The 23340-nt window shown below is 38.8% G+C and overlaps 2 protein-coding genes across 4 annotated transcripts in view; one reads left to right on the forward strand and one right to left on the reverse strand.

Moving 5' to 3' along the window:
- Nucleotides 1–2465, forward strand: part of MTMR7 (myotubularin related protein 7) — a 40698-nt gene extending 38233 nt beyond the window's left edge. For 2 of the 3 annotated variants that reach the window (XM_033059386.2, XM_033059387.2), the window contains one exon: nt 288–2465. In XM_033059386.2, the coding sequence (XP_032915277.1) occupies nt 288–644 (357 nt within the window). In that variant the 3' untranslated portion in view covers nt 645–2465. The remainder of the gene's footprint in view (nt 1–287) is intronic. The other variant, XM_033059388.2, reaches the window with a different exon arrangement.
- Nucleotides 1993–23146, reverse strand: VPS37A (VPS37A subunit of ESCRT-I). Its single transcript, XM_033059389.2, has 12 exons — nt 23022–23146; nt 18453–18527; nt 17357–17471; nt 16404–16504; nt 15337–15553; nt 14268–14338; nt 12182–12309; nt 12035–12093; nt 11874–11942; nt 9836–9979; nt 9023–9103; nt 1993–8828 (listed from the first exon to the last, which is right to left on the reverse strand). The coding sequence occupies exons 1-11, from the start codon at nt 23144–23146 to the stop codon at nt 9023–9025; spliced, it is 1185 nt and encodes a 394-aa protein (XP_032915280.1). The 3' UTR covers nt 1993–8828.
- Between the last annotated feature and the right edge of the window lie 194 nt (nt 23147–23340).

The following is a 23340-nucleotide window of genomic DNA, read 5'->3' on the forward strand; positions in this document are numbered from 1 at the left end:
TTAAGAAACAAAAGAGGACTTTTTTGCTTTAAGGATCAAATTTTACCTGTGTTGGTGCACAAGTACTACTGAAAGTAAGTTTAATCCCTCCTAACTCAGAGGGAATTGTAGCTCAGAAGGATGCTGTAATTCAGCACTGTTTTGTGACAAATTGTGTACTTCCTGTACTTGTATAAATGCATATAGTTTTAAAGGGTGGGTTGGGCCCTGAAAGTTTATTTAAAAAGAGCAAGGACATGTAAGAGGATTTCTGGGCCCTAAATGTGTCCCTGTTTCCTTTATTTCAGAGATTGGCAAATCTTCAGAAATCACAATCAGGTAATAATAAAGTCAAGAGCAGGCAACAAGACCGAAGCAAACAGTTTGGACTGTATAGTTCCAATAACAGCTTAGCTAACACTCCCCAAGAGTACAGCAATGATCTGAAATCATTCCCATCCCGGAGCCCTTCTCAAGGGGATGAAGATTCTGCCCTGATTTTGACACAGGACAACCTGAAAAGCTCTGATCCTGACCTCTCAGCCAACAGTGATCAGGAGTCTGGTGTGGAGGACTTAAGCTGTAGGTCCCCAAGCGGGGGTGGCTGCTTGCCTAGTGAAGACAGTGGCAAAGACTCTGATGAGGCTGTATTTCTGGCAGGCTGAAATACCTTCATGGCAGCAAGGATCCAGATGATGCAAAGTATTACACAGTCTGGAATGACATCTTTTCACCAGATGAAGAATGGAAGTGGTCTGTGGCCTAAAGAAATAATCCAAAGAAAGGGAACTGTGCAATTGTGTAAGTAAAGATACAAGCAGAACAAGTTATTACTAGTTTTAAGACACAACACTAAAGAAAGCTAACATCTGCTGTTACATTCATTAAGCCAATATGGTGGTTGTTTTACCAATGCTGTACATAATTATTCCTTACTTTGTACATTTCCATAATTATTTATTGGATGGGATAATACTTCTTTTCCTAACATGCGAAATTCCAACATATTCTCTTCCGCAAGGCTGAAGATGTGTTACTGTTAGCAGTCAAAACTTATTTTTGTAGAGCTCATTTGCCTTCAGACATATTATGTATACTCTTCTTTTTTCTTCACAAGAGGTTCGAACAATTATTTTGTATATTCTCCTACTAAAATCCTTTACAGCAAAGTAAAACTAACAAACGGACAGCCTGGCTTAGGGGAAAAATGAAGCTTTGATCCTGAAAAAAAATCCATTAATAAGCAGTTTGCTGCTGCTGCATCTGAATGCATTCCATTTGTACTCAATTCTCAACCAATGCTGAAAGTTCAGTGGTTTCTGTGACCAAAACTTCAAGGAATATAATAATGCTCACACATCCTTTGTGCTAAAACAGCCCTTTGTAACAAAATGTACGAGGCAGTTTACTCTTGCGTCTTTATGTTTTGTTAACAAGTTTGTTTATATCTTACTCTTGTTCCAAACCACCTACACGAGATATAAAGGTAAAATTTTAAAGGTGATAAAATCCCCAATGCTTCAATATATTTTCCTACTTGAAAATGTTTTATTGGATTGGGAGTGAGGTACATACACAGTGGATAGAATAGCAAATATCAAATCACTTACAGAAATTGCTTATGAAAACATCACTCTGAATTAGTAAGTAAATGAAAGCCATACCCATAAAGGTACTGTTATAGAGAATATTTCTTCCAAATTTTCTTCTTCAAAATAAACTAATCATAACCAACTGGTGTTTTTTATCCTCACAGAAGATTTCCCTCTTAGTATTTGCCAACCTGAAAAGAGCATGGCAATACTAATTTAAGAAAAGGACTGATTCACCGTTCACCAAAAAGTTTAATCTAATTTAAGAATTCTGATATTTTTAAGAATAGGAGTAATAGTTTTCATAATAAGCAGTTCAGAAGTAAACAACTAAAAAATGTTCAAAATGTGCAACGTCTTGAAACTTACTAAAAAGGTGGCCAGGCACATTAGGCTGCAAATATTTCAAGTTGTTTGTTTGTTTTTTTTTTTTTTTTTTTTTTTTTAGTTTTATTTAAAGCCAGCAGTTAAAAATATAATTAATATGGCTGCTTTTACCTGCTTAGAGACAGTGCAGAATTGAACTCTAGTAGAGCAAAGTGGTAGTAATGTAAGTTTACTTTGATTGCATTTCCCACTACTTCAAGTATAGATCTACAGAAAGAACTGTATTATATAAATATACCTCAATTTAGCATCATTAGATTTTTATTATTCAGTCTGCTTTTCTGGAATGGCTTTTCATTCTGTTCTGTGAACATGTTATTAAAAGTGACTAGGTGAACTTCAGTATTGTTACTATCCTCTGAAGGGAGTTGCCGTCTTTGAACAACCTCTGAAACCTTAACTGCAAGCTTTATCTTAATGTTATATTGGAAAGGCCAGCTCCTCAGTTTGATAAATTGCTATAGTTCAATTAAAAAAAAACCCCAATAAATTATATTCTGTTCAGAATCTAGCCTTCTGGTTTTTAATCTTTACGAATTTTTATAAATTAAAGCCCTGATTTTAATGCACTTTTTAGAAGTATTTCATATTTTGAACATAGCCTGTAACCTATATGGCATTAAGGGAAACTTTGAATGGGTTTTCTCCAACTAAAGAATCATGCCGCAAAGTTAGCAACGAAAACAAAACGCACAAATATTCTGCCACAAAATCAGTTTGAAAATGGGCAATGTTATTGTACATCTTTAAAATATAAAATTGTATATGATGATATTGTGTTCAACTAGACATGTCTAGAAATAAAGGCAGAAGAGCAAGATATGCAAATTCAAAGCATGGTCTTTGTGCTGCTTATGCAACTCCTTGTAACTGGCTCTACAACTAAAATATCGAGATTTTCTTTATTGAGCCTTCATTTAGCAGCCCTCTGTTATGTGAGTTTTAGTCCTTGGAATTTTGCATTAATTACTACTGCTTTCATTGTACTATATGTATTTGTGGCATTATCAGAGAAACACCTCCAAATAAACACTCAGGTGTTATGAAATGTTATTTCACACCAGAGAATGTAACAAAGGATTCCTTTCCTGATTTTTGTAATAGAGTTCTTCATTTACTCAAGAGTCACTTTGTCACTGAGATCAAGGGATTCTTGTATCTTCCCTACCCCTATACTTGAATCCAGTATTTGCAGCTGTGGAAGAATCTACAAGTGTTTAACTAAAAAACCTGAGACTCTCATCAATTGTGTTAATTATATGGGAGCATGCTATACCCCTGTATTTCTTTTCTTTAAGGAAATGGAAAAAAAAGGATAAGAAGAATTCTCTATTAACTTTTAAAATGGTTTTCTTGTAGCCTTGCTGCAAATCTTTGCAAATTTGGCCCACTGCAATTTCAAATAGGACACAGATGAATGTAACTAAACTGCTGAAAGGCCTCACTAGGTTTAGGCTGCTGTTTAGTATCAAAATGTGCCTCTAAGGGACACTGACGGCAATGGGATCAAAAGCTGAAGCCTTCTTTACAGAAGATTACCATCTGAAGCAGAGAAGGAAAACTATTTGCCAGACGTTTTTATTGGTAACTATATAAGAAACAAATGTGGTAACTGGCAATGGATTCTAAAAAGCTGAGAAATAAAATTAATCAGTATCATTAAAAATAAAAAAGCAGAAACAGAAAATAAAAGGAGGAAGGCAGGGAAGGAAAGCTCTTTATATAATCAGCAAGTAAGGCAGGGAGCCACGTTCTTTGAAGACAGGGAATCAGTTCACAGCATGAAAGATGTTTAATGAAATGAACCAACAATTAAATCGCAGTAACAAAGTCGAGATAGCCTTTGCAGTGAAGGCAAGAATGTCATCATTGTTGACCAGCTAACTTAATGCTTTTATGTGAACACTGCCCTGACCTGCACACAAGAGCTCTCAAGTAGATCACAAACACAGCCAAGGCTGGGGGCTGCTTCTGGGTGCAGGCTGAAGGCTGAGTGCATCTTGTAGGCTGGCTGGTCACCTTTTACACCTTTATACTACAGAGACAGTGACTGAAAAATTCTCCAAGGACAGGTAAGTCGCTGACAATTCATTTGGGAAGGGAGGAATGTGTGTTAGGTGAGTCAGCTTAGGTCAACTTATGGCACTACTAAGACACATGAAAAATATGCCAAAGATACAGAGCCAAGTGTACTGCAAACCCTGAATTCAGAGAGCTGCCAGAGTGTGGTGACAAGAAGATAAAATAAACATTCAAATTTACTTATATTATTTAAATTGCCAGTAAAGCACCTGAAACCAGCAAATCAAATAATGTTAAATGTTAAAATAAAATGTTCTAGTCTTTTGATACAATTCAATCTGTAAAGAAGCTAATGAAAAAACCTTATAGGTCCACCAGAAATAAAAACTGAATTCAGGCAAGGGACTAAATCTGTTGCTAAGGTTATTCAGATGAATTTATTTCCTTTCTGAAGACTAAAGAACACAGTTCTTTATGTTGAGGTATTCCCTTATTATTGAAATATAGGCTCCCTTTATAGCTTATTACTCATAGAAATGTGCTGTTAGCAGGTATCTGACCAAAACATGGCATTCTCAAAAGCCAGATATGCAATAGGTTTTTAAAGCCCATTTTAGTGAAGGTAGCTCCAAGAACTACTGCTGTTGAACAGGAAAAGCTCAAATCACTGCACATGAAGATAAAAAGTTTGTCCTTCAGTATTGTACTGCATACACTTTCAACACAATTCTGTATTCACTCAAGAAGTCCTGCAATGCCCAACTGTATCTGTTAGACAACTACAAGATATATTAAAATCCTAAAACTTTTATTGTAAGTTTAACATTACAGTATTTAACGTTCAGAATAATTAAGGCTGTGATACCTGACTTTGTTGCCAGAGTTTTAACTGAATTTTACCTGAAGGTCTCTTAAATCTCTATTTTATAAAAATTTATTCTAGTATTTGAACAGAGTAGCTAGAACTTTGACATGTATAAAACTGTGAGATTTCTAGCTTCCACATTTGACCCAGGTCCTAAGAGGCAAAGCTGCCAGAGTATGTAAACAGCAAACAATAGAATTATAATACATAATGCTTAGAAGTGACTTAATCATAGTCTCTTGTTTGGAGTGGTGGTTGACATAGTGCCTCCTAAGCAAGTTCACTAATGACACAAAGGCAGGAGGAGCAGCCAATACCCCAGAATGTTCTGTAGCCCTTTAGATGGATCTCGCTGGAGTGGAGGGATGGGCAGAGAGGAACCTTCTGAAATTCAACAAAGGCAAATGCAGGGCCCTGCACCTGGGGAAGAATAGTTCTGGGTTCCTCAGAACAAGGAAGACATGGAGCTCCTGGAGTGGGTCCAGCAGAGGACAAGAAAGATGAGTGGAACACCTCACTTACGAGAATAAGCTGAGGGAGCTGGGCCTGTTTAGACTGGCGAAGACTGAGAGGGAACCCCATCAGTGTCTGTAAGTATCTGAAGAGTGTCAAGCGGATGTAACCAGGCTTTTCTTGGTGGTGTTGAACACTATCACAAGAGGCAAATGACAGAAACTGATGCCCAGGAGGTTCCAGCTGATTACGAGGAAGTTCTTTACTTAGTGTGCGTGACTGAGCACCATAACAGTTGCCCAGAGAGGCTGTGGAGTCTCCCATAGTGGAGATATTCAAGAACCATCTGGACACAATCCTGTCCCATGTGCTCTAGGAGCAGGGAGGTTTGACCAAATGACCCAGGTGTGAACCTTTCCAACCTGACCCATTCTGTGATTTAGCAGTAAGATCAGGTATTAAAATTAGGCAAACTCTGGACTCAATTAGCAATTAAAACACAGAATGTACATTCCCCCCAAACTACTGAAACATCAGAGCCAAGCCATCTCCTTACTCTTGTGTTTCTTGTTCAATGAGTTGACTTCCCCACAGTAGAACACCTGAGTGTGCAGAACACATTGTGCAAGGTTCCCAAGAAACAAGTCAATATACATAGCCTGTTATTCCAGATTGCTTACAAGTTCACTTGACATATTTCAAAAATCTTTAGAATATTCATCTAAAAGCAGTTGCCATTCTCTCACGATTTATGGAAAACTGGATTTACACCTACACTCCATATTTTGGCAAAAATTGAGGTAAAGAACGTGTTTAACAGTAAGTTACCAGCATGTTAGAAGCAAAAAACCCCAGCTCTGATAAGAGTGTTATCAGTGTTCTACCTAGTCTTCTGGTGAAAGTAGACCAGGGAAGGTAAAACCAGTGTAGGACTAAAAGAAAAGAAAAACAGAACAACAAAAAAAACCCCTCAAAACCCACCCCAACCAGCAGCAGGTTGGCCCTTAAAGACCAGAAACAGGCTGGACATTCTTGGATGTGACAGCATTCCTGCAGCTAATCTGGTATGCATCATCATTGAATACAGAGACTTCTGTGCTTCTTTTCTAGAAGATGGGTTTGTGACTGCAGAAGGGTCTAAAAATAAGGGAAAAAATCCAGAGTAGTAACAACAATATCAGAGAATAGAAAGGGAGAAAAGAGAACTCAACTTTCAAATCCCTGAACTAACACTGAACTTGAATTGAACAGTGACATTTTTTGTATATTCTACTCCCCTACCATCTGAAAGACTCCATGGAATTTGAATTTGCTCACAAAAGTAACATAAGAACAAAAGCTAAAGTGTTCAGAACTTGTACTAGCAAATCCCCTGAAGGTGACCCAGCTAAAGTATTCAGTGACAGCAGAGCATCATAATACCTGGCAGATGAGAACAGAAGCCTGTCCTCCCATGCTGTTACAAAATATGTAAAGAAGATACTAGCCCAATAGAGCAAGAACACCACATGTCTGGTCATCCATGCCTTTCTCTGTTTACAAAAAACAACAACAAAAAAACAGCCCAGAATTGTGTGTAGTCTTGAGTGTTAACTAGATCCTCAGTAAGAGATCAGAAATAACTCAGCACAAAAATAGGTGGGATTTTGCCAAGAATGTAACAGTGATGACTTACATCTAACTCTTTTCCAGAGCTACTCAGACACATCCTCACACTTGGATGCTTACATAATCTAAGGCTTTAGTCAGCACATTAGCAGGAGTGCTATGTCAATATACAACCAACACATTTTTTTGAATAAGATTCTCTAAAATTATTGCTTAATCACTCCACTTATAAATTGTTGATTTTTTTCGATTTGGACCATATATCTGTTTTCTTGTGACATCTAATCTCAGAATTTGGATCCATCTTTAAAATAAGTCCTATAAAATACCAGTGAATAGTTTACTCACCCTGAAAAGCAACAGCTTAGGACAACCACACAACTGTAACAAACGGCAGGGCTGAGACTGAAGACCCATTAGCCTGTGGAACTGACTTCTCGCACTTATGTGATTCTCCATACTCACTCTTCTTCATTCAGAAGTATCACATTTTGCAGGAAGACTATGAAGTTTAGGACTGAAGATCAGTGATAAGGAAAAGCACATGCTTGGACTGTAGTCTGAGACTTGAACCTGTCATGTTCTGTGATCCTATCTAGGTAACACAGGTAGAGTCTTGGCTAAGAGGTTTATCTCCAGACTGCTTCCTGCCAAGAAATAAGTAGGATTTTTGGTATATTACTTAATCAGCACTTCATCCTATTTAACTCTCAAAACTGTAAAATTCCTTCTCCTCCTTGACTGTCTACATGAAAAGCCAATGCATTGAGAAAGTTAAGAAAAAGAATGTGTATTCTCGCAATAGCAAGAGAGAAAATACAAGCATGCATTTAGGGGCTGTATTTTTCTCCCACAGAACACTGCATTTGGTCCTATCCTTTCTCAACAGATGTATCTCCATCCCAAGGCTGTTAGCTTACTAGAGGCAAGACTCATTGATTAAAGTGCAGAATTAAGTTTCACTTCCAAATCTGATCACTTGCCTTACCATGTGACACTATCCAACTCCAACTGAATTAGTTTCTTTGTTTCTTAAAATTAGGAAAAAATAACTATTTTCCAAAGAACTTCAGAACTAGTTTTTGTGAAGAGTTTCAGAGTTCCTCATGATGAACATATTTATATTACATAAAACAGAAACAGGAAGGTGACCCGACTATTATTTCTTTATGATTAAAAAAAAAAAAAAAAAAAGAAATTGTTAGATGAAAATTGTGTTTAATTAGTGGTAGTACCAAGCTGCTCTTGAAATCAGTGCATCAGTGCTACTAAGCAACATACAAATCTATGCAGATATCATTTATTCTATTTTGATTCCAATATAATTTGTTCCAACACATCCTTTGCTTAATCCCCAGTCTACTCATCCAAAACACAGTACAAGCTATACTTAGTTTTCTATTATTACTTAGAAGTAAAAAAACTTGTTCTTTAATATTTTGGCTTCAAGAAAAGACAGCTTGTGAATCCACTGGCAATCTCCATCAAGAACTTTTTTAGTTTCCAAAGTCCGATCAACACTTTAAGTCTTCCACAGATTAAGCCTAATCTATGGTTAAAGTTCAAAATACAAAAGATATGAATTATGTTTTTATAAAAATGTAAAAAGCTAGTCAAAATTACATGTTTAGATATTTAATCTCTGAATAATGGAGTATAGCAGCAGGGAACTTAAATATTATAACTATCAACAATAAATACAAGAAATTAATGCAAAGTTTGCAATAGAAGGATTCTTGAGTACAATGAGAATATAAAGAGACATCCTAATTTGTACAAAAACCATCCCAACTCTGTATACAATCTCTTCTATAAATACAACCAGATAAGATGAAATGCTTATTTGCAAATAATAGTTATTAAAAAGTGTGCTTTATTGGGTTTTTCATTCGTTCTCTTGGCAGGTGTAGTTTGCAGGAAGTCTGTAAAGACAAATTTCCATAATTAGATATTTCAATTTCTCCAGAAGGTATATTTTAAATACAAGTAACAACAGATGTAGAACATACTTGATTTAGACAGAAACTGTTATTAGAACACTAAAAACTTTAACAAAACCATTTGCAGTTACCAGGTGTGTAACAATAAGATAAATTGTTTAATAAACCAAGTTTACCTATAGCGGAGCATGAAATTGGCTGTGCATTGCTATTGCCTGTTGAAGTTTTTCCTCTTTGGCTCGTCTGCAGTGGCAGAGCTGTGAAACAAGACATACAAGACTGAATTCTAAATACAGCTTTTCATTATACATACTGCAGTTTCTCCTTAATGACTTAGCTAATTTATAGACTGTCTTTAAAGAGAGAAAACCTGCCTGACCTACCTCTCTTCCAAGCTACAGGCTGAACAATAGTCGATATCGGTAGCATTATTCTATCCAAAATTGCTTATAAGAGGATTGTTTCCAATGTTACCAAATGCATTTATTGGGCATCTTTAAAGAAAGGTACACTGCTTGGTAAGTTAGTTTTGTCACAGCATATGCAAAAATGGCAGTTTTTGAACCTCAGTTACCTTTTTGATGATAGCCATTAACAGAATTTGTTTAAGAAATTTAATGCACATGTCAGTTTATATCAACCTTCCAAATTTGAAATTTACCACGTGGCTATCTTCCCCTATATCTACACAAGATATAGAAGAAATTGGCACAAAAATATCTGCAACGACATGTGAATGTGGTCTAACATGGAATGTAGTCTAATGCAGGAGACCTCTGCATTCTCATCTTAAAAAAGTATGTGCCTTTGGAATGCAGATTATAGTCTAAATAGACTGAAGCCATTTAAGGATTTTTTTTCTTCTGTCAAAGCTCACTGCAGCACTGTTCTGTATTACAGGACTGCTCAAACTCTTAAAAAAAAAGTCCTAAATTTATTCACTATGTGTTGTACATGTCATGGATTAGAACTATTTGTGTATTACATACCGTTCTCTTTTCCATAAAACTACTAAGAAAGTCATCTATCTCTGTTTTGCCTTCCAAGAAGTCTTCTGCAATAGTGTCAGACTCCTCTTCAGCTTCATGAGCAGCTACTTTAAGTCTGGCCTGCAGAGCACTTGGACTGCAACTCTAAGAAAATAAAAAGTCCAATGTAATATTAACCTGTCCATTAAAACCTACATTTCCAAGAAGATAAATGACTATATAAATACGGAATACGTGGATACTACATAAAAGTCTAAGTAACCAGATGAAGTTCCATCTCCAAGTTACAGCACAGCTTGTTAAACTAGAAAGGATTCAATGTGAGTAAAGTCTTGCTAGTTTAGGTCTTGATACACAATCGTTCAAAATGAATGAAGTTTTTCAACTTTTACCCTACAATGTAGAAAGCATCCAGCTTGGAAATCTGACAAGTTCTCAAGTGCATGATTTCTGAGTAGAACTAACATTTCCAGTGTCTTCAATAAATAGGGCTTACTTTTGAAAATCAGTTGTGAACCTGAGAAGTGTAAAAAGGTAAAAACGCACTTACGGTTCAGCTTTTAAATACCCCTGAAATGACTGCGGAGAAGAAGACAGGAAAGGAAAAAGCACCTACACAAGAAATAGATGGGCAGCTAATCTAAATCACTATACTCATTTTTTGTGTTCTTAAAACCCTCAAACCTTACTTCTGTTTATTACACACAATTTCATTATTTTTTCTCAAATTTATGTGCAGGCTGCTAATCAGGACATGATTCATATCCAGCAAGAGTCTGTACAGAGCCAGAACTGCAAAATTTAGACATTTATAGATTTTAGATGCTTGGCCTAGTGTTCATCTTTACTTATGTACTTTAAAATCTTAGTGTAATCAAAAATTTCCTGTTACATTGATCTTGCACAAAATATGGAGAGTTTGCTCTACAAAAGATGATTAAAATTCACTCACAGTACAAGTAAAAAAACCTGTCTGGAAATTTGAAGGAAAGTGCAGGAGACACCATATAGAACACAGCAAACATCAGTACACAAAGATATAGCATATATGGGAAAAAAGCAGAAAAATTCAGCTGCTACTCCTCAACTCTCAGCCATCTTAATCCATCATTAAATTGAATCAGCAAATCTAACTTAGAAAAACAAAAGGGTCTAGAGCAGTGGGATATTACGTCCTGTTCTTAAGTGGTCTCTTGCAAAAATGACATGGTTTATTATCCATATTAACTACATCGGCCCACTTGAAAGTGAAAGGAGGCATTAGAAGTCAGACTATTCTGATTTGCAAGTGAGGAAACCTCTACACATTTAGATCACCTATGAAATCATTCCAGTTGCCATCATGCAATTTTTTTTGTTTTGTTTTGTTTGTGCATTTGTTACTTTGTATTTTGTTATTTTGGGGGCATTCTGAAATTCAGAATTGCAAATTTGATGGACTGCTGCATTCTCAGGTAACGAGTCTTGCAAATTATGAAGATTTTAGTGCAGAAAGTGGTTTATTAAAAGTTACATCTTCTAGTGAATACCTTGGTAAATATACCAATAAATTATTTTCCTTCTTCATTACTTTCTGAAGTAATAACCTTGCCCTATTTGTACTGTAGGATGTGGAAAGTTTGACAGCAAATACAACATATTGCCTGAAGCAAGCATGCCCAGTGAATTGTACAATTTAAGTTCCTAAAGTTACTGAGCACTTTCATCTGGTACAGTTTTCCAAACTCATTATGGTAAATGAATACCATTAATTGAATAAGTCTTCTTTAAAAATTATTCTATTCTTAAAACTGGTTTGGACCAGGATTGTACTAAACAGTTCAAAGGTACATCATTCTTTTCTTCCAACTGTGCTTCTACGGTAGCAGTAAAAAACAAAAACCCAACCAAAAACCCATTATTTTGCTTTTAATGAAATATTTAATTTACTTCATATTAAATGAGAGTTTAACCATAAGAATATTCTTAATGGTTAAAGATACAAACCAAAATTTTAGATTTATTGAAGTATTCTTAAAGGATATTATAAGAATTATACCTCACTAAGTTCATGCTGTCTTTGCATCTTTTTTTCAAAGGCTGCTTTCATTTGTGTGAGTTGCTCATACTGGAAGGAAAAAGAAAAAGAACATTATCACCTTGAAAAAACCCCAGATACTACCACTAATATTTCTCAAGATGATTTTATTGTTCACTTACTTTATCCAACACCGTCTGTCTTTTTGCCTCAAGACTAGGCTCCAGCAACAAGTTTTTTTCTGGAAAATAAAATCACCATTACTACTATTTTTTTTAAGGGATTTAGTTCACATAACACAGCTATACGTTAACATTTTGACAGCTTACTTGCCAGCTCTTCAATGCTTTTCACTAATTCATCTCTATCAGTAATGACTTGCTTCAGTTGTGGAAGAGTCACAAACTGTTCCAGTAACACCTCCTCTTGCTCATTCATACTGGTCAGTTGTGATATACTGTATTCAAACAGAAAGAAAGTACATTTAAATCTGAAAACACCACATATAATTAATTTCTACCACAGTTTGTGGCATTTTTTGGGACTTTACAAATACATGACACTTGACCACAACTTATTTTTCCCCTTTCTCCTGGGCTCTACTATATGCAGCAGTGAATTTAAAAAGTGGCATGTTAAAAAATATCTCCCATTTCAAGCCTTACTTCCCATAATGCTACTATAGTGGGTAGACTGTGTTGAGCTACCAGATGCCCACTCAGTCGCTCTTTCAGTCCCCCTCAACAGGCTATGGAGGAAAATCTCAGGGGTTGAGATAAAAACACACTTACCAATTACAATCACATACAAAACACTCAAAAATTTAACTGAATTTATTGTCAATTACAGTAAGATGGTAAGCAAGAAAGGCAAAAACTAAAACACTGCTCCATTTTTTCTCAGGCTCAACTTCATTCCCAACACTACCTCCCCTGCCTCCTGCTCCTTGGGGCAAGTGGGAATTGCAAGTGTAGCAGTCAGTCTCTACCAGTTCATCTCTGCTTCTCCTTCCCACTCACACTCCACCCCTGCTCCACATACGGACTGCAATCAGTGCCTGACAGGAGAGACTATTCCAGTCTGGGTAATACATGGCTTCAGTTTCCTTCAGGGCATATCTGCCTGCTTCAATATGGAGTCCTTCCTGGACTGCAGTGTGGATAACCGTTCCAGCACAGTGCTCTCACAGCTATAGGGTACATTTTTAAAACACCTGCAATACTGTGGTCTTTTCCAGAACTTCCATGAGCTGCAGAAATGTCACTACTCTGGCACTTGGAGCACCTCCTTCTCCCCTTTCTCCTCTGACCTTGTTTGCAGGATTATCATACTTTTCCACTCCTCCCCTCAATCCTCACTGCCTCTGCTCTTATTTTTTTCAGACGCAGTGCCTGCTTCACAAATGGACTCGGTCCTGCAATGTGTTTGCTGCCAAACCAGCTGTGCCTAGCACAGGGGCAGTTCCTGACCCTTTCTCAGAAAGGTCACTCAAAAAAGCCCCCATTACCAAAATCTTGGTTAGAATGCTTTGTTTAAACAAATTACACTTCCCTGCAAAAATCTTAATTTGCCATTATGTAATAAGGATGTTGTCAGAATTTAAAAGCTAAGTCAGCTAAACTAAACATGCTCTTTGGAAAGTGTCAAACGAAAAGAAAAAGCCACCCCAGCTGAAAGGACAGAGTTTTCAATTGCTTAACTACACCACCACCAAAACAATGTGAGATCTGAATGAGTTTAGAGCGAATTTGTAACCTATTCTATCCTACATAACTGATCTAGGAATCTGTCTTGTCAGATCTGAGCAAGTTGCTGGGATAATAACTAATACAGTTTTTTTGAATAACGACAAGGTGATGAAAATCCTTGTGTAGTATGTGTATAAAGCATTTGGATGTGGCAATGATTTGCACTGGGAGAGCTGGCACATTTACTGCCTGGATTTGTCTAATCCCGCCTTCCCTGAACATTCTGGGCTGCTCACAAAACAGTTCACCATTTACCTCGCACTACAGTCCTTTGGAGTTTAAGAGAATGTAATTTGTGAACCAGCCTCAAGCAGTCCTATTTCCTCCTTCAAAAATTGTGCTTACTGAATTACTAGAAATTACATAAGCCCCTGTCAAGGCCTCAGAAAACAGCAGAATATTCACAGTTAGAAAAAGTACAAAATACATTTTTACTTTTTCTGGTGTTGAATCAAGCCCGACAAAACCCTAAAGAAGCAGCACATTTGAATAAAAAGCAGTGTTATTTTCTGACTCCAATACTTTGGTACATGGTAGTTCTCTTAATTGTAATTTCTACAAAACCCTTTCAGTGATGTGTAGAGACTTCTGACAAAAATCAGATACAAGCCAGCAGTAACTGCCTTTTAATAACTATAGAAAGTTCAGCTACTTTCTGAAAACTTACCTTAGTTCTGAGAGTTCTGGAAAAGTATCAGGAACATCAGGCATCTTGTATGTAAATCCGTTCTGGCCAACCTGAATCAAAGTTTAGAAATCCTTAGCAGGTTTTTGAAGTGCAATTTCTTGATACTTAACTCATTAATCATAAACTGAAGATGAGTATTTTCCAGCAACAAGAAAAGCAGGAAAAGAAGTAAGAAGCACTAGCAGTAGTCTCTAAACAGAAAACAACTCAACCAATGCAACAAAATGCTTGAAGATGTTTGAGGTGACATGTCATAAAAGATGAGTCAGTTTTGGAGGAAAATAATTCTGTTTTGCTATGCCCTTTATTTGAAAACAGTTGGATGACTGAGGAAACACACAGAAGAGTAAAACTCAGGGAAATGACAACAGAGAAGGAGACTGATATTTTGATCTCTTTCACGTGGCTTTTAAAGCTATAATCCCCCAGGAAAGAAAAGTTTTAAACAAGGAGAAAACAGCTGTCTCCCTAAAACGTAGAAAATTTAAATTCTACAAAGCCAGAAAAGTGCCTTCTAAGGCACTTTTAAGAACAGTAAGAAAACTTAGAGTTTCTATAGACATGATTTGATTAAAGACTAAACATTTAGATACAAAGTTTTATTAAAAATAAAATTCCTTCCAGAGTTCATCAGCAATAGGGACCTTGAATATAAACATACAGGATAAAACACTACATATAAAGACTTGAGATTGCACACTGTTCTCCCCTAATAGGCTCTGAGTAGGAAACAAAGAAAAAAACATTTTCTGTGGCTGGAGATACAGCTACAGTTGCACTATGCGGGAGTGCAGCTCCAAAACAAAACCCCCTATAATCAAAGATCTTTAGCCTAAGACTAGTTTCACTGAAACTCAGACAAACTTGTTGCTCTGATTCAAGTTCTCATCAAATCCAGAATGACAGCTTTGTTTCCCTAGCACCAGCAAAACAATGAAGTGCACTTGCTCAAGTGCTTCCTTGATTTTTACAGCAATGCCCTGTGTGCCCTTAAGGGAACTTATATTCAGTGTCTGACAGCTTAAGGGACAAAACTCAGCACACCAACCTGAAGCACTGCTTCTGCTGTCGGAACAGGCAGTGGCAGATCAGCAATCAAGCCATAGGAGGGAGCAGCAGGCTTGTCTGTAGTGTAGCTTGAAGAAACTGATTCAGAAACGGGCATGGCTGCCATCGTTCTGTTTGTTTCTTGAGGTGGATATGGAGGGAGAAACGGAAACCCCTGAGGAGCAAAAGGAGGCATTCCAGCTGGTTTGTTGAAAAGGCTAAAAAACAAAACCATAACCATGAGCAATCAACTGCTTACAGCACATTTCTTATCATTTGAATTATAATTACCAGACCACATTTAAGGCATAAGAATGAATGGTCATAAACTTCGTATTTTCTGTTCTCAGTTACTTCCAAAGTAGTACTTCTGTCTAATACTGCAATATGGTATAGAACTCCATTAATCTACAATTCTTGTAGAACAGCCAAATGCACACAAACTACAAAACTACTTCTCAAAAATTTGTGACAGCATAATTTAAAATTGTTTCCATCCTAAAGTTGTGAGAAAAGCATCTGTGTCATACATTAGTTGGGCAACACACATGTAATTACTTCTAAATAACATGAATGATTTTTTTTTAAATCCATCACTGCAGCTGCATGTAAACTTAGTATCACTGTCAGCCACCAGAACCACGGTCACACTGATACAATTTGAATTTAATACAATTCTTTAACTCACACAATTTCTGGTGCACATGGTGTAACAGAAACTGCTCTAAGCCTGGGAGATTACGAACAGAATATGAAAAAACACAACAGCCCAGATCATAAGCTAGAGCAAATTCCAATTTCATCTGATAATGTAAAAATTTCTTTCTCAAGAAAACAGATATAAAGTTGCATCAGGCATGTTGATACAGCAAGTCAATAAAATCTAGTGTCTATTCTCAAAACAATCAGGTCAGCAAGCATAAACATGAAATTGTGCAAGCACAGGGAATCTAATTCTTCCAATATATCTATAACATTACTCCTGTCCCTGTCTTCCTTATAATTGGTTTAGTCTCTTTTAAAAAAATCAATTAACATAGTTCCATTTATTATGTTTAGACAACTTACTATGGAAATGATGTTGAGCTAGGAGCTAGAACCGGAGGATTCTTCCAAAACTCATCCAGCAAACTCTGAACAATTTTTCCAAGATCTGAATGCATTGTGAACTGTAAAAACACAAAACAAAACCCCATGAAAAAGAAAAATTATGTCTAGAATCCAAGAGTTCTAAAATGTGATGAGCTTGATTGTTTATTATATCCACTTGACAGTGCTGAAAAGCTATTTCAGACATACCAGCTAATACAAACTGTGTATACACAAACTCCAAATAAAGTGGTAAAGCCACCCAAAACTGAACAAAAACTAAATCTTTTGTATATTCCATTACCAGAGGAGAGTCAATGAAGTACCACATCTCTACTGAAAAACCAAAAACCTCCACTTTAGTTACCAAGTTACATTTGTGCAAATAACAGAAGAGAAAAAAAAATTAAAATACCTGAGAACAAAGGCCTTAATTGCATTCTAAAAGAGTCAGAACCTCTGTCCACTCCAAAAAAATACAAGCTTGTTGACAAAAAGACCAGCATATTAAAATCCTGAATATTCGAGCTAAAGCCTTGATGCCATTCTAATAGGATTAGGCTAGAAAGAACGAATCAAAACTGTCTTAAAGCACCTCTCTTCTTTATTTGGAATACACTGGAATGTAGTTGGAAGAACTGCGCAATTAATAATAACCAAAGAAATGTGATAGTAATTTTCTAAGTCTTCACAACTTAAAACAGTTTTAGATACATGGAATTCTCAAGTCATTAATCGTATCAGTAAAAGAATAACTAGAAATATACTGAACACTTCTGAATTACTGTTTTCAGGCCCCTGAAATACAGTTTGAAAGAGATTAAGATCTATACTAATCTTTTTTTACCAGGAGTATTAAAAATAATCGAGTGTGACATGTATTAAAACTGCTATTAACAGTAGACCTGTGCGAAGCTACAAAGTATACATACATTATTTATTAATGGACCAGTCACGTATACTCCCTGCTTGTCCATTAAATGATGTCTCACAGGTGGGAAAACACTGATGACTGGTTTTTCCTGAGGAAATTGAGGTGGAAGCAAACTGCAAATACGAGAATAATTATTACTACAGTGACACTTCATGATAAAGTTTGCATAATAAGGCTTCTTATGCAAAGAAAAAGTACTATTAATTACATAGACTTACTTCTCTATGAGAACAGTTATAGAGAAGTACACAATGAATGAAGCACACAAAAGGATAATTCAGTCACAAAAACAAAAGTCCAAGAGATTGGCATACCAGACTTCCACAAAACTGAAGAGAGCATTTACTGAGCAAAATTGTAGTATAACAAAGGAGCAATTATCATAGAATATTGAGTAGGAAGGGACCCACAAGGATCACTGAGTCCAGCTCTTAAGTGCATGGCCCCCATACAGGCACCGAACCCACAGCCTTGGTGTTATTAGCACATGCTCTGACCAACTGATGGGCAGCAAAGAAGCTGTAGCACAACAAGGACATTTTCAAATGTAAATGCTATTACTAAAAATATAATGTAGTATAGTTTGTAAGAATATTAGGCCAACTCTGCAGGGCAAAGTAATATAAAACAGAATACTATCACGATTTGCCAGAGAAAAAGCATTCCCCCAAAGTAAATTCACAATATTGCATTATTACAATAAATCACTTGAGTTATGATCCAGAAGCTTCACCAGGGTAAGAGCTGCAGTTACAACAGACTAACAGATTACCAATCAAGTTTATTTTCACTGGTAGGGAACCAAAGTTATCAGAAAACCTCAGGCATTTTCCCCTAGTTACCTTTAACTAAAATCACACTGCTATCTCAGGAACTGAGAACAGCAAAATATGATTCTGCTCTCAGCTGAACATCTGTATCTTGTATAGGGCCAATTTCACTCAGATCACTCTATCATTTGTAATACAAATCCAGGTTATGCTTCCTGAAATTAATTATGAGCTGGGAGCTGTTTATATTCTATTACCACTTTTTTTTTTTAAATAACAATTTTAATTTTCAAGATGTACATAGACACAGCTCACTCTACTTACATGTTAATATTAATTGTCAAGTTGTTTACAGTGAATGGCAGTCGATATTCCACATCTTTCTGTATTTCTGCAATGCTGTCAAAGAAGAAATTGTTAGCATCCATTTCATGGTCATTATAACAGCAAAAAGTCTAAAAGAAACAAGCATGACCTCAGACATTTGTACTCAGTTTAGTTTTGAAAAGCCCCGTAAGAACAAAACTGAAAATGCTAGAGTAAGTTAACAGTCCTCAGCATTCTATAAAAAAACTAGTGGATTTAAAATTAAAACCTCATACATGGTCACAAGCAAAGGAACTATAGTAGAAGTCACACTACTTACTCTTCTGACAACAATCTCAATTTATCTTCCTCCCCTTACTGGTTTAATTGTGTTAACACATCAGTGGTTTTTTTTAATGCACTGAATTTTATCTGATTAAACATTTACTTTGCCAGGGCATTATACCAGGTTCACAACTAAGTATTGCTTTGCAATACTGCCTTCAGATCAATAAGTAAAACATTTATTAGACCAGGCATTCTTCCTTAATAGATTAGCCTACTATTTAACAGTAGTTTTTACTATGTACACCAAGCTTAATGCACTTCCACAAGTATCTTCAAGAATTACCTGGAGGAGAGTTACAGTAATTTCATGACCATAAGGCGCACCGGGCTATAAGGTGCACCTCTGGGAGCCGGCAAATGTCACAACTTTGTACATTATATAAGGCGCACCGGACTATAGGGTGCACTTTTTTGTGCAGCGAGGACCTGCGCCGTGCACAACAAAGTAACGAAATAGTAACAAAATAGTAATAGAATCGCGCAATCGCAGGATTTACTGGCAAGTGCTTAATTTGCAAACATTTTTCACAGATTGGTGTAGCTTTTAAATGCAGCCCCAGGCGCCCTCCCCGTGCTGTGAGCCTTGGCACTCCCGCCTGCCTGCGGCGCCGGCTGGCGAGTCGCAGCTCAGGGTGGCTGTGGCTCGTGGCGGTCCACGGCGGCTCGGGGCTGCCCGTGGTCTGGGTTGGCTTGGGGTGGCAGTGACTCGCGGCTTCTGTGGCTGCCCGCTCCCTCCCTCCCCGCGCAGCTTGCGCCGGGCCAGCGGTGGCACTTCCCTCTCTCCCCGTGTGGTGGTCAGGGTCAGCGCCGCTCCACTCTCCCGCCACGTGGCACGTACGGGGCCAGCGCTGCTCTGCTCTCTCCCCGCGCCACTCGTACGGGACCAGCGCTGGTTTCCTCCCTCCCTGCACAGCTGCCAGGGCCGTGGCCGGCAGCAGCTTCCTCCCTCCCCATGTGGCTCCTGCCGGCTGTGGTTGCCCGCTCCTGCCCCACCTCACGACTTGGCGCTCCTGTGGCACCGCACCCCCATTGCAGCTCACACTTCCGGGTTGGCAAGTTTCGCAACTTTGTCCATTATATAAGGCGCACCGGACTATAAGGAGCACTTTTGGGTTCGGGGGAAAATTTTAGTCAAAAGGGTGCGTCTTATAGTCGTGAAATTACTGTAATTGCAACAATGTAAAGCTCCAGTGACACTCAAGACCAAGGCCCCCTTGAAAGCACCCATGTACCTTACAAAATTTCCTCCAACAGGTAAAGTACTGAGAAAAATCCTGACATGAGCTGCATTAATAGGAAGTTGACTTCAATACTCTAAGCATTCTACAATTTCTATGCACAGCAAGAATGTTTAAAAAGAGAGCATCCCAGAGAAAGTGGAGGAAGTGAAGACTTAGCTCAGAAGCAGAATTTCTAGACAACACAAACATATCTAAGCTGAGAATAAGACACAGAAGGGCAGAAAATTAGCTTCATCTTACAACAAATCAAAACAAACTGTAAAAGCAGACTGATTGTTCTCCCATGTATTTTTCCTGCTTGCATCTGGTTAAAAATATTCTCTGTCACCTAAGGCTCCCTTACACAGAGGAGGGAACCCAGCTCCAATGGCAAATAATAGCAAATGGGTGTTCCCAGAAAGCATCTTCTGATCCAGTTTCAGAAATGCTCCTCTATCCACTGTCAGGTACACTACATACAAGTCCTCTCTCAAAAAACCCAAAACACATTACCTGCAAATGTGTGTTAAGAGTAGTGCTAGGAGTGTTTTGTATCCTTCCAAAGCACTTCTCAGGAATAGAATTAAGACTGTTCTTAAGAACTTGGGGAACAAATGGGAGTAAGACACTAACTTGGCTATGAACCTTGCTTTCTGCAGCCCATCTCATTCCTCTCATAGACAACTCAGTATTTGCTCTTTCCCTGTGAGATTACATGCTGTTTGAAGGAAATACCAAATATCTTCAGCACAGGAGAATTCAAATCAAGGGTTCTACTGCATTACACCACACACCACTATCTGCACCCTTTCATTCTTAACTGAAGGATTCTCTCTGGAATCTCTCAGACACGTTCCTGCCCTGTAATCATCTGTCACAATTTTCATTAGCCTGCTGCAAAATCCTTTTGAGAAGGCATACAATTGTGCTCCACTCATAGGTGCACAACCTGTGAAAACTGGGGAGGAAGATGAAGACAGGGAGTGAGGAACAAGAAAACCAGAATCTCAATGAACTGTTCAAATGGTTATAACCCTGCTAAGGAAAAACCTTGACTTAATAACCTTAGTTGCCCCTTCCCCAAGTGGGAATGAGTACACTGGAAAAAATGATATATTCTTAACTTTGTCTAGAACAACAATCTGTGAAGTTTGGGCTTATAACTTGGATGAAGAGGTGAAGAAAATTCGTCAAGTTTTACGGAAGTATAATTACGTAGCTATGGTAAGTGGATGCTTGATGTCTGTCTACCAAATTACTGCAAAAATCCCATCTTCAGCTGAGGTCAGTGAACTTGCTCATCCTTCTAAATTTGAAAGCAAATGTAAGAAAACGCATTTTTAAATGCAAAGGTTTTATTTCAAGCTCCCAACCTGTGAGGGACTGTGTAAAGGAAAGCTAGCTGCTTTACTGAAATTGAGATCACACATACCTGAACTTTTATGAGCTAAGACAACACAAACCAAACTTTACTTAGTTAACTACACCATACCAAGATTTTTTTGAGCATTTTGGTGAAGAGCAACAACAATAGTCATAAACAAATTACATTTGGCAGCTACCACGTCCCTACCCCTCACCTCAATGGCTGGTTACAGCATCTATTCCCTCTCTGCCTGTGCTTGAGCTGCTGCCTGCACAAGCACACAAGCAGTAGGAAACCATTTCAGCAAGCTGACTGACAAAAACTGATCCCCTTTTTGGGGACTTAATTCAAGATGAGCTCATCTCACTGCCAGATTAAAAAAAAAGTGGGTATGAACAAAAGGCCAAATAAGGCCAGCCCAACAAGAACTTTTAAGCTAACTAAGCTCCTATATGCCCACAGGAACAGCTCCTTAGAAAAGTGAACTGTCTCAAAAGTATCTGTGAAATTCTCTCTGAACAATACTTTAGTTTATGCATGTAACAATACCTGGAATACCATCATATTTATGTTTCCCGTGTTATATTCAAAGTATTAGGAATGCAAACTCTCTGCAGTTATTAAACAGGGAAATGCATTTAGTATCTCTTCCTCTCCTAGCATCAGTCTGATGTGACAGGAAATATTCTCAGTCCTGAATTATTTTGGAGGCAGCTACCATTTCAGTTCTACAGAAATCCTAGGAAGCTGTATGTCAGTAAAATGCTTACTTCACTGTAACTATAACTTCAAATGTATGAAATGTGGATCTTCTTTTAAAATGTGAAGAGTTTTAGAAGACTAGGCAAAACAAGGTAGCATACTGCCAAGAGGAAGTACCTCAGCATAAAGTATTTTGCTTTAAAAATTGTGGATGTTGAACAGGAAATAACACAACGGTCTCTTCTGACCATCTAAACAAAATTAGTTTTTAAGAAGCAGACAGTTTTCAGTAAGTAGCAGTGAACACCAGGAAAAATAGTTTGCAAAAAAAGTTTGTAGGGCGGAGGTGCCATTGCGACACACAGCTCCTTGGTGCTCTATATTTTAGTCTAAACTTTTAATGAACTACGCTATTACAAGCAGCTCCCAGAGAGGTTTTATCCCAAGATGTAGTCGCATATCCGAAGACATTACAACTCATTAGCAGGTTTTCCGGTCAATGGCAGGTGAAACCGGGTACGGCGACCTGCGCCTGATTACCTGGCCGGGCCACACCACAGCCAGCGGAGACACCTCCCTGACAGCCAATTGAACTTTCAGTTTCCAAATTTATCCTCCCAGCCCGAAGGGGGTCCCACATCCCATTGCCCTCCGGCGGGGACCACCGCACTCCCGCCCGGCGGGACCCTTCGGCCCCGGGACAGCGCGGGGCTGGGCAGGCCTGGGCTGCAGCGCCGGCGGCTCGGGGGCCCTGTTTACCCACACGGCCGCGAGGACCCAGCCAGGCCTCACGGGGAGGGACGGGGCGCAGCCGGGATCCCGCGTGTGCGCACAGGGACACACGACATGCTACCGATACAGCGCGGCCCCACCGCGGCGGGCCCGGGACGGGTGACACAGTGCGGCCCTCCCGCGCCCACCCCCGCCCCCGCGCCCGCCGCGGCCACTCACGAGGCGTGCGCGGCACGCAGGGACTCGACCTGTCGCTGCCGCTGCTGCTGGAGGCCGGTGCGCGCGGGCGGCGCGGCGGAGGCGGGGGCGGCGCCGCCCTTGCCGAGCGGGAACAGCCAGTTCATCGCGCGCGCCGCGGCACCGGAGGGGCGCGAGGGCACCCGCGGCACCGCGCGCACCTAACCGAGCGCCCGCGCGCGCCTGCGCGCGACGGCGGCACCGCCACCGCCCCTGCCCCGCCCCGGAGCCGCCGGCGGCGGGGAGTGTCAGCGCCGCGCGCCCGCGACCCGAGCGGCGGAGAGGCGGGGCGGGGTCAGCG

Source organism: Catharus ustulatus, chromosome 5 (genome assembly GCF_009819885.2).
Source record: "Catharus ustulatus isolate bCatUst1 chromosome 5, bCatUst1.pri.v2, whole genome shotgun sequence".
NCBI classification, from domain to species: domain Eukaryota; kingdom Metazoa; phylum Chordata; class Aves; order Passeriformes; family Turdidae; genus Catharus; species Catharus ustulatus.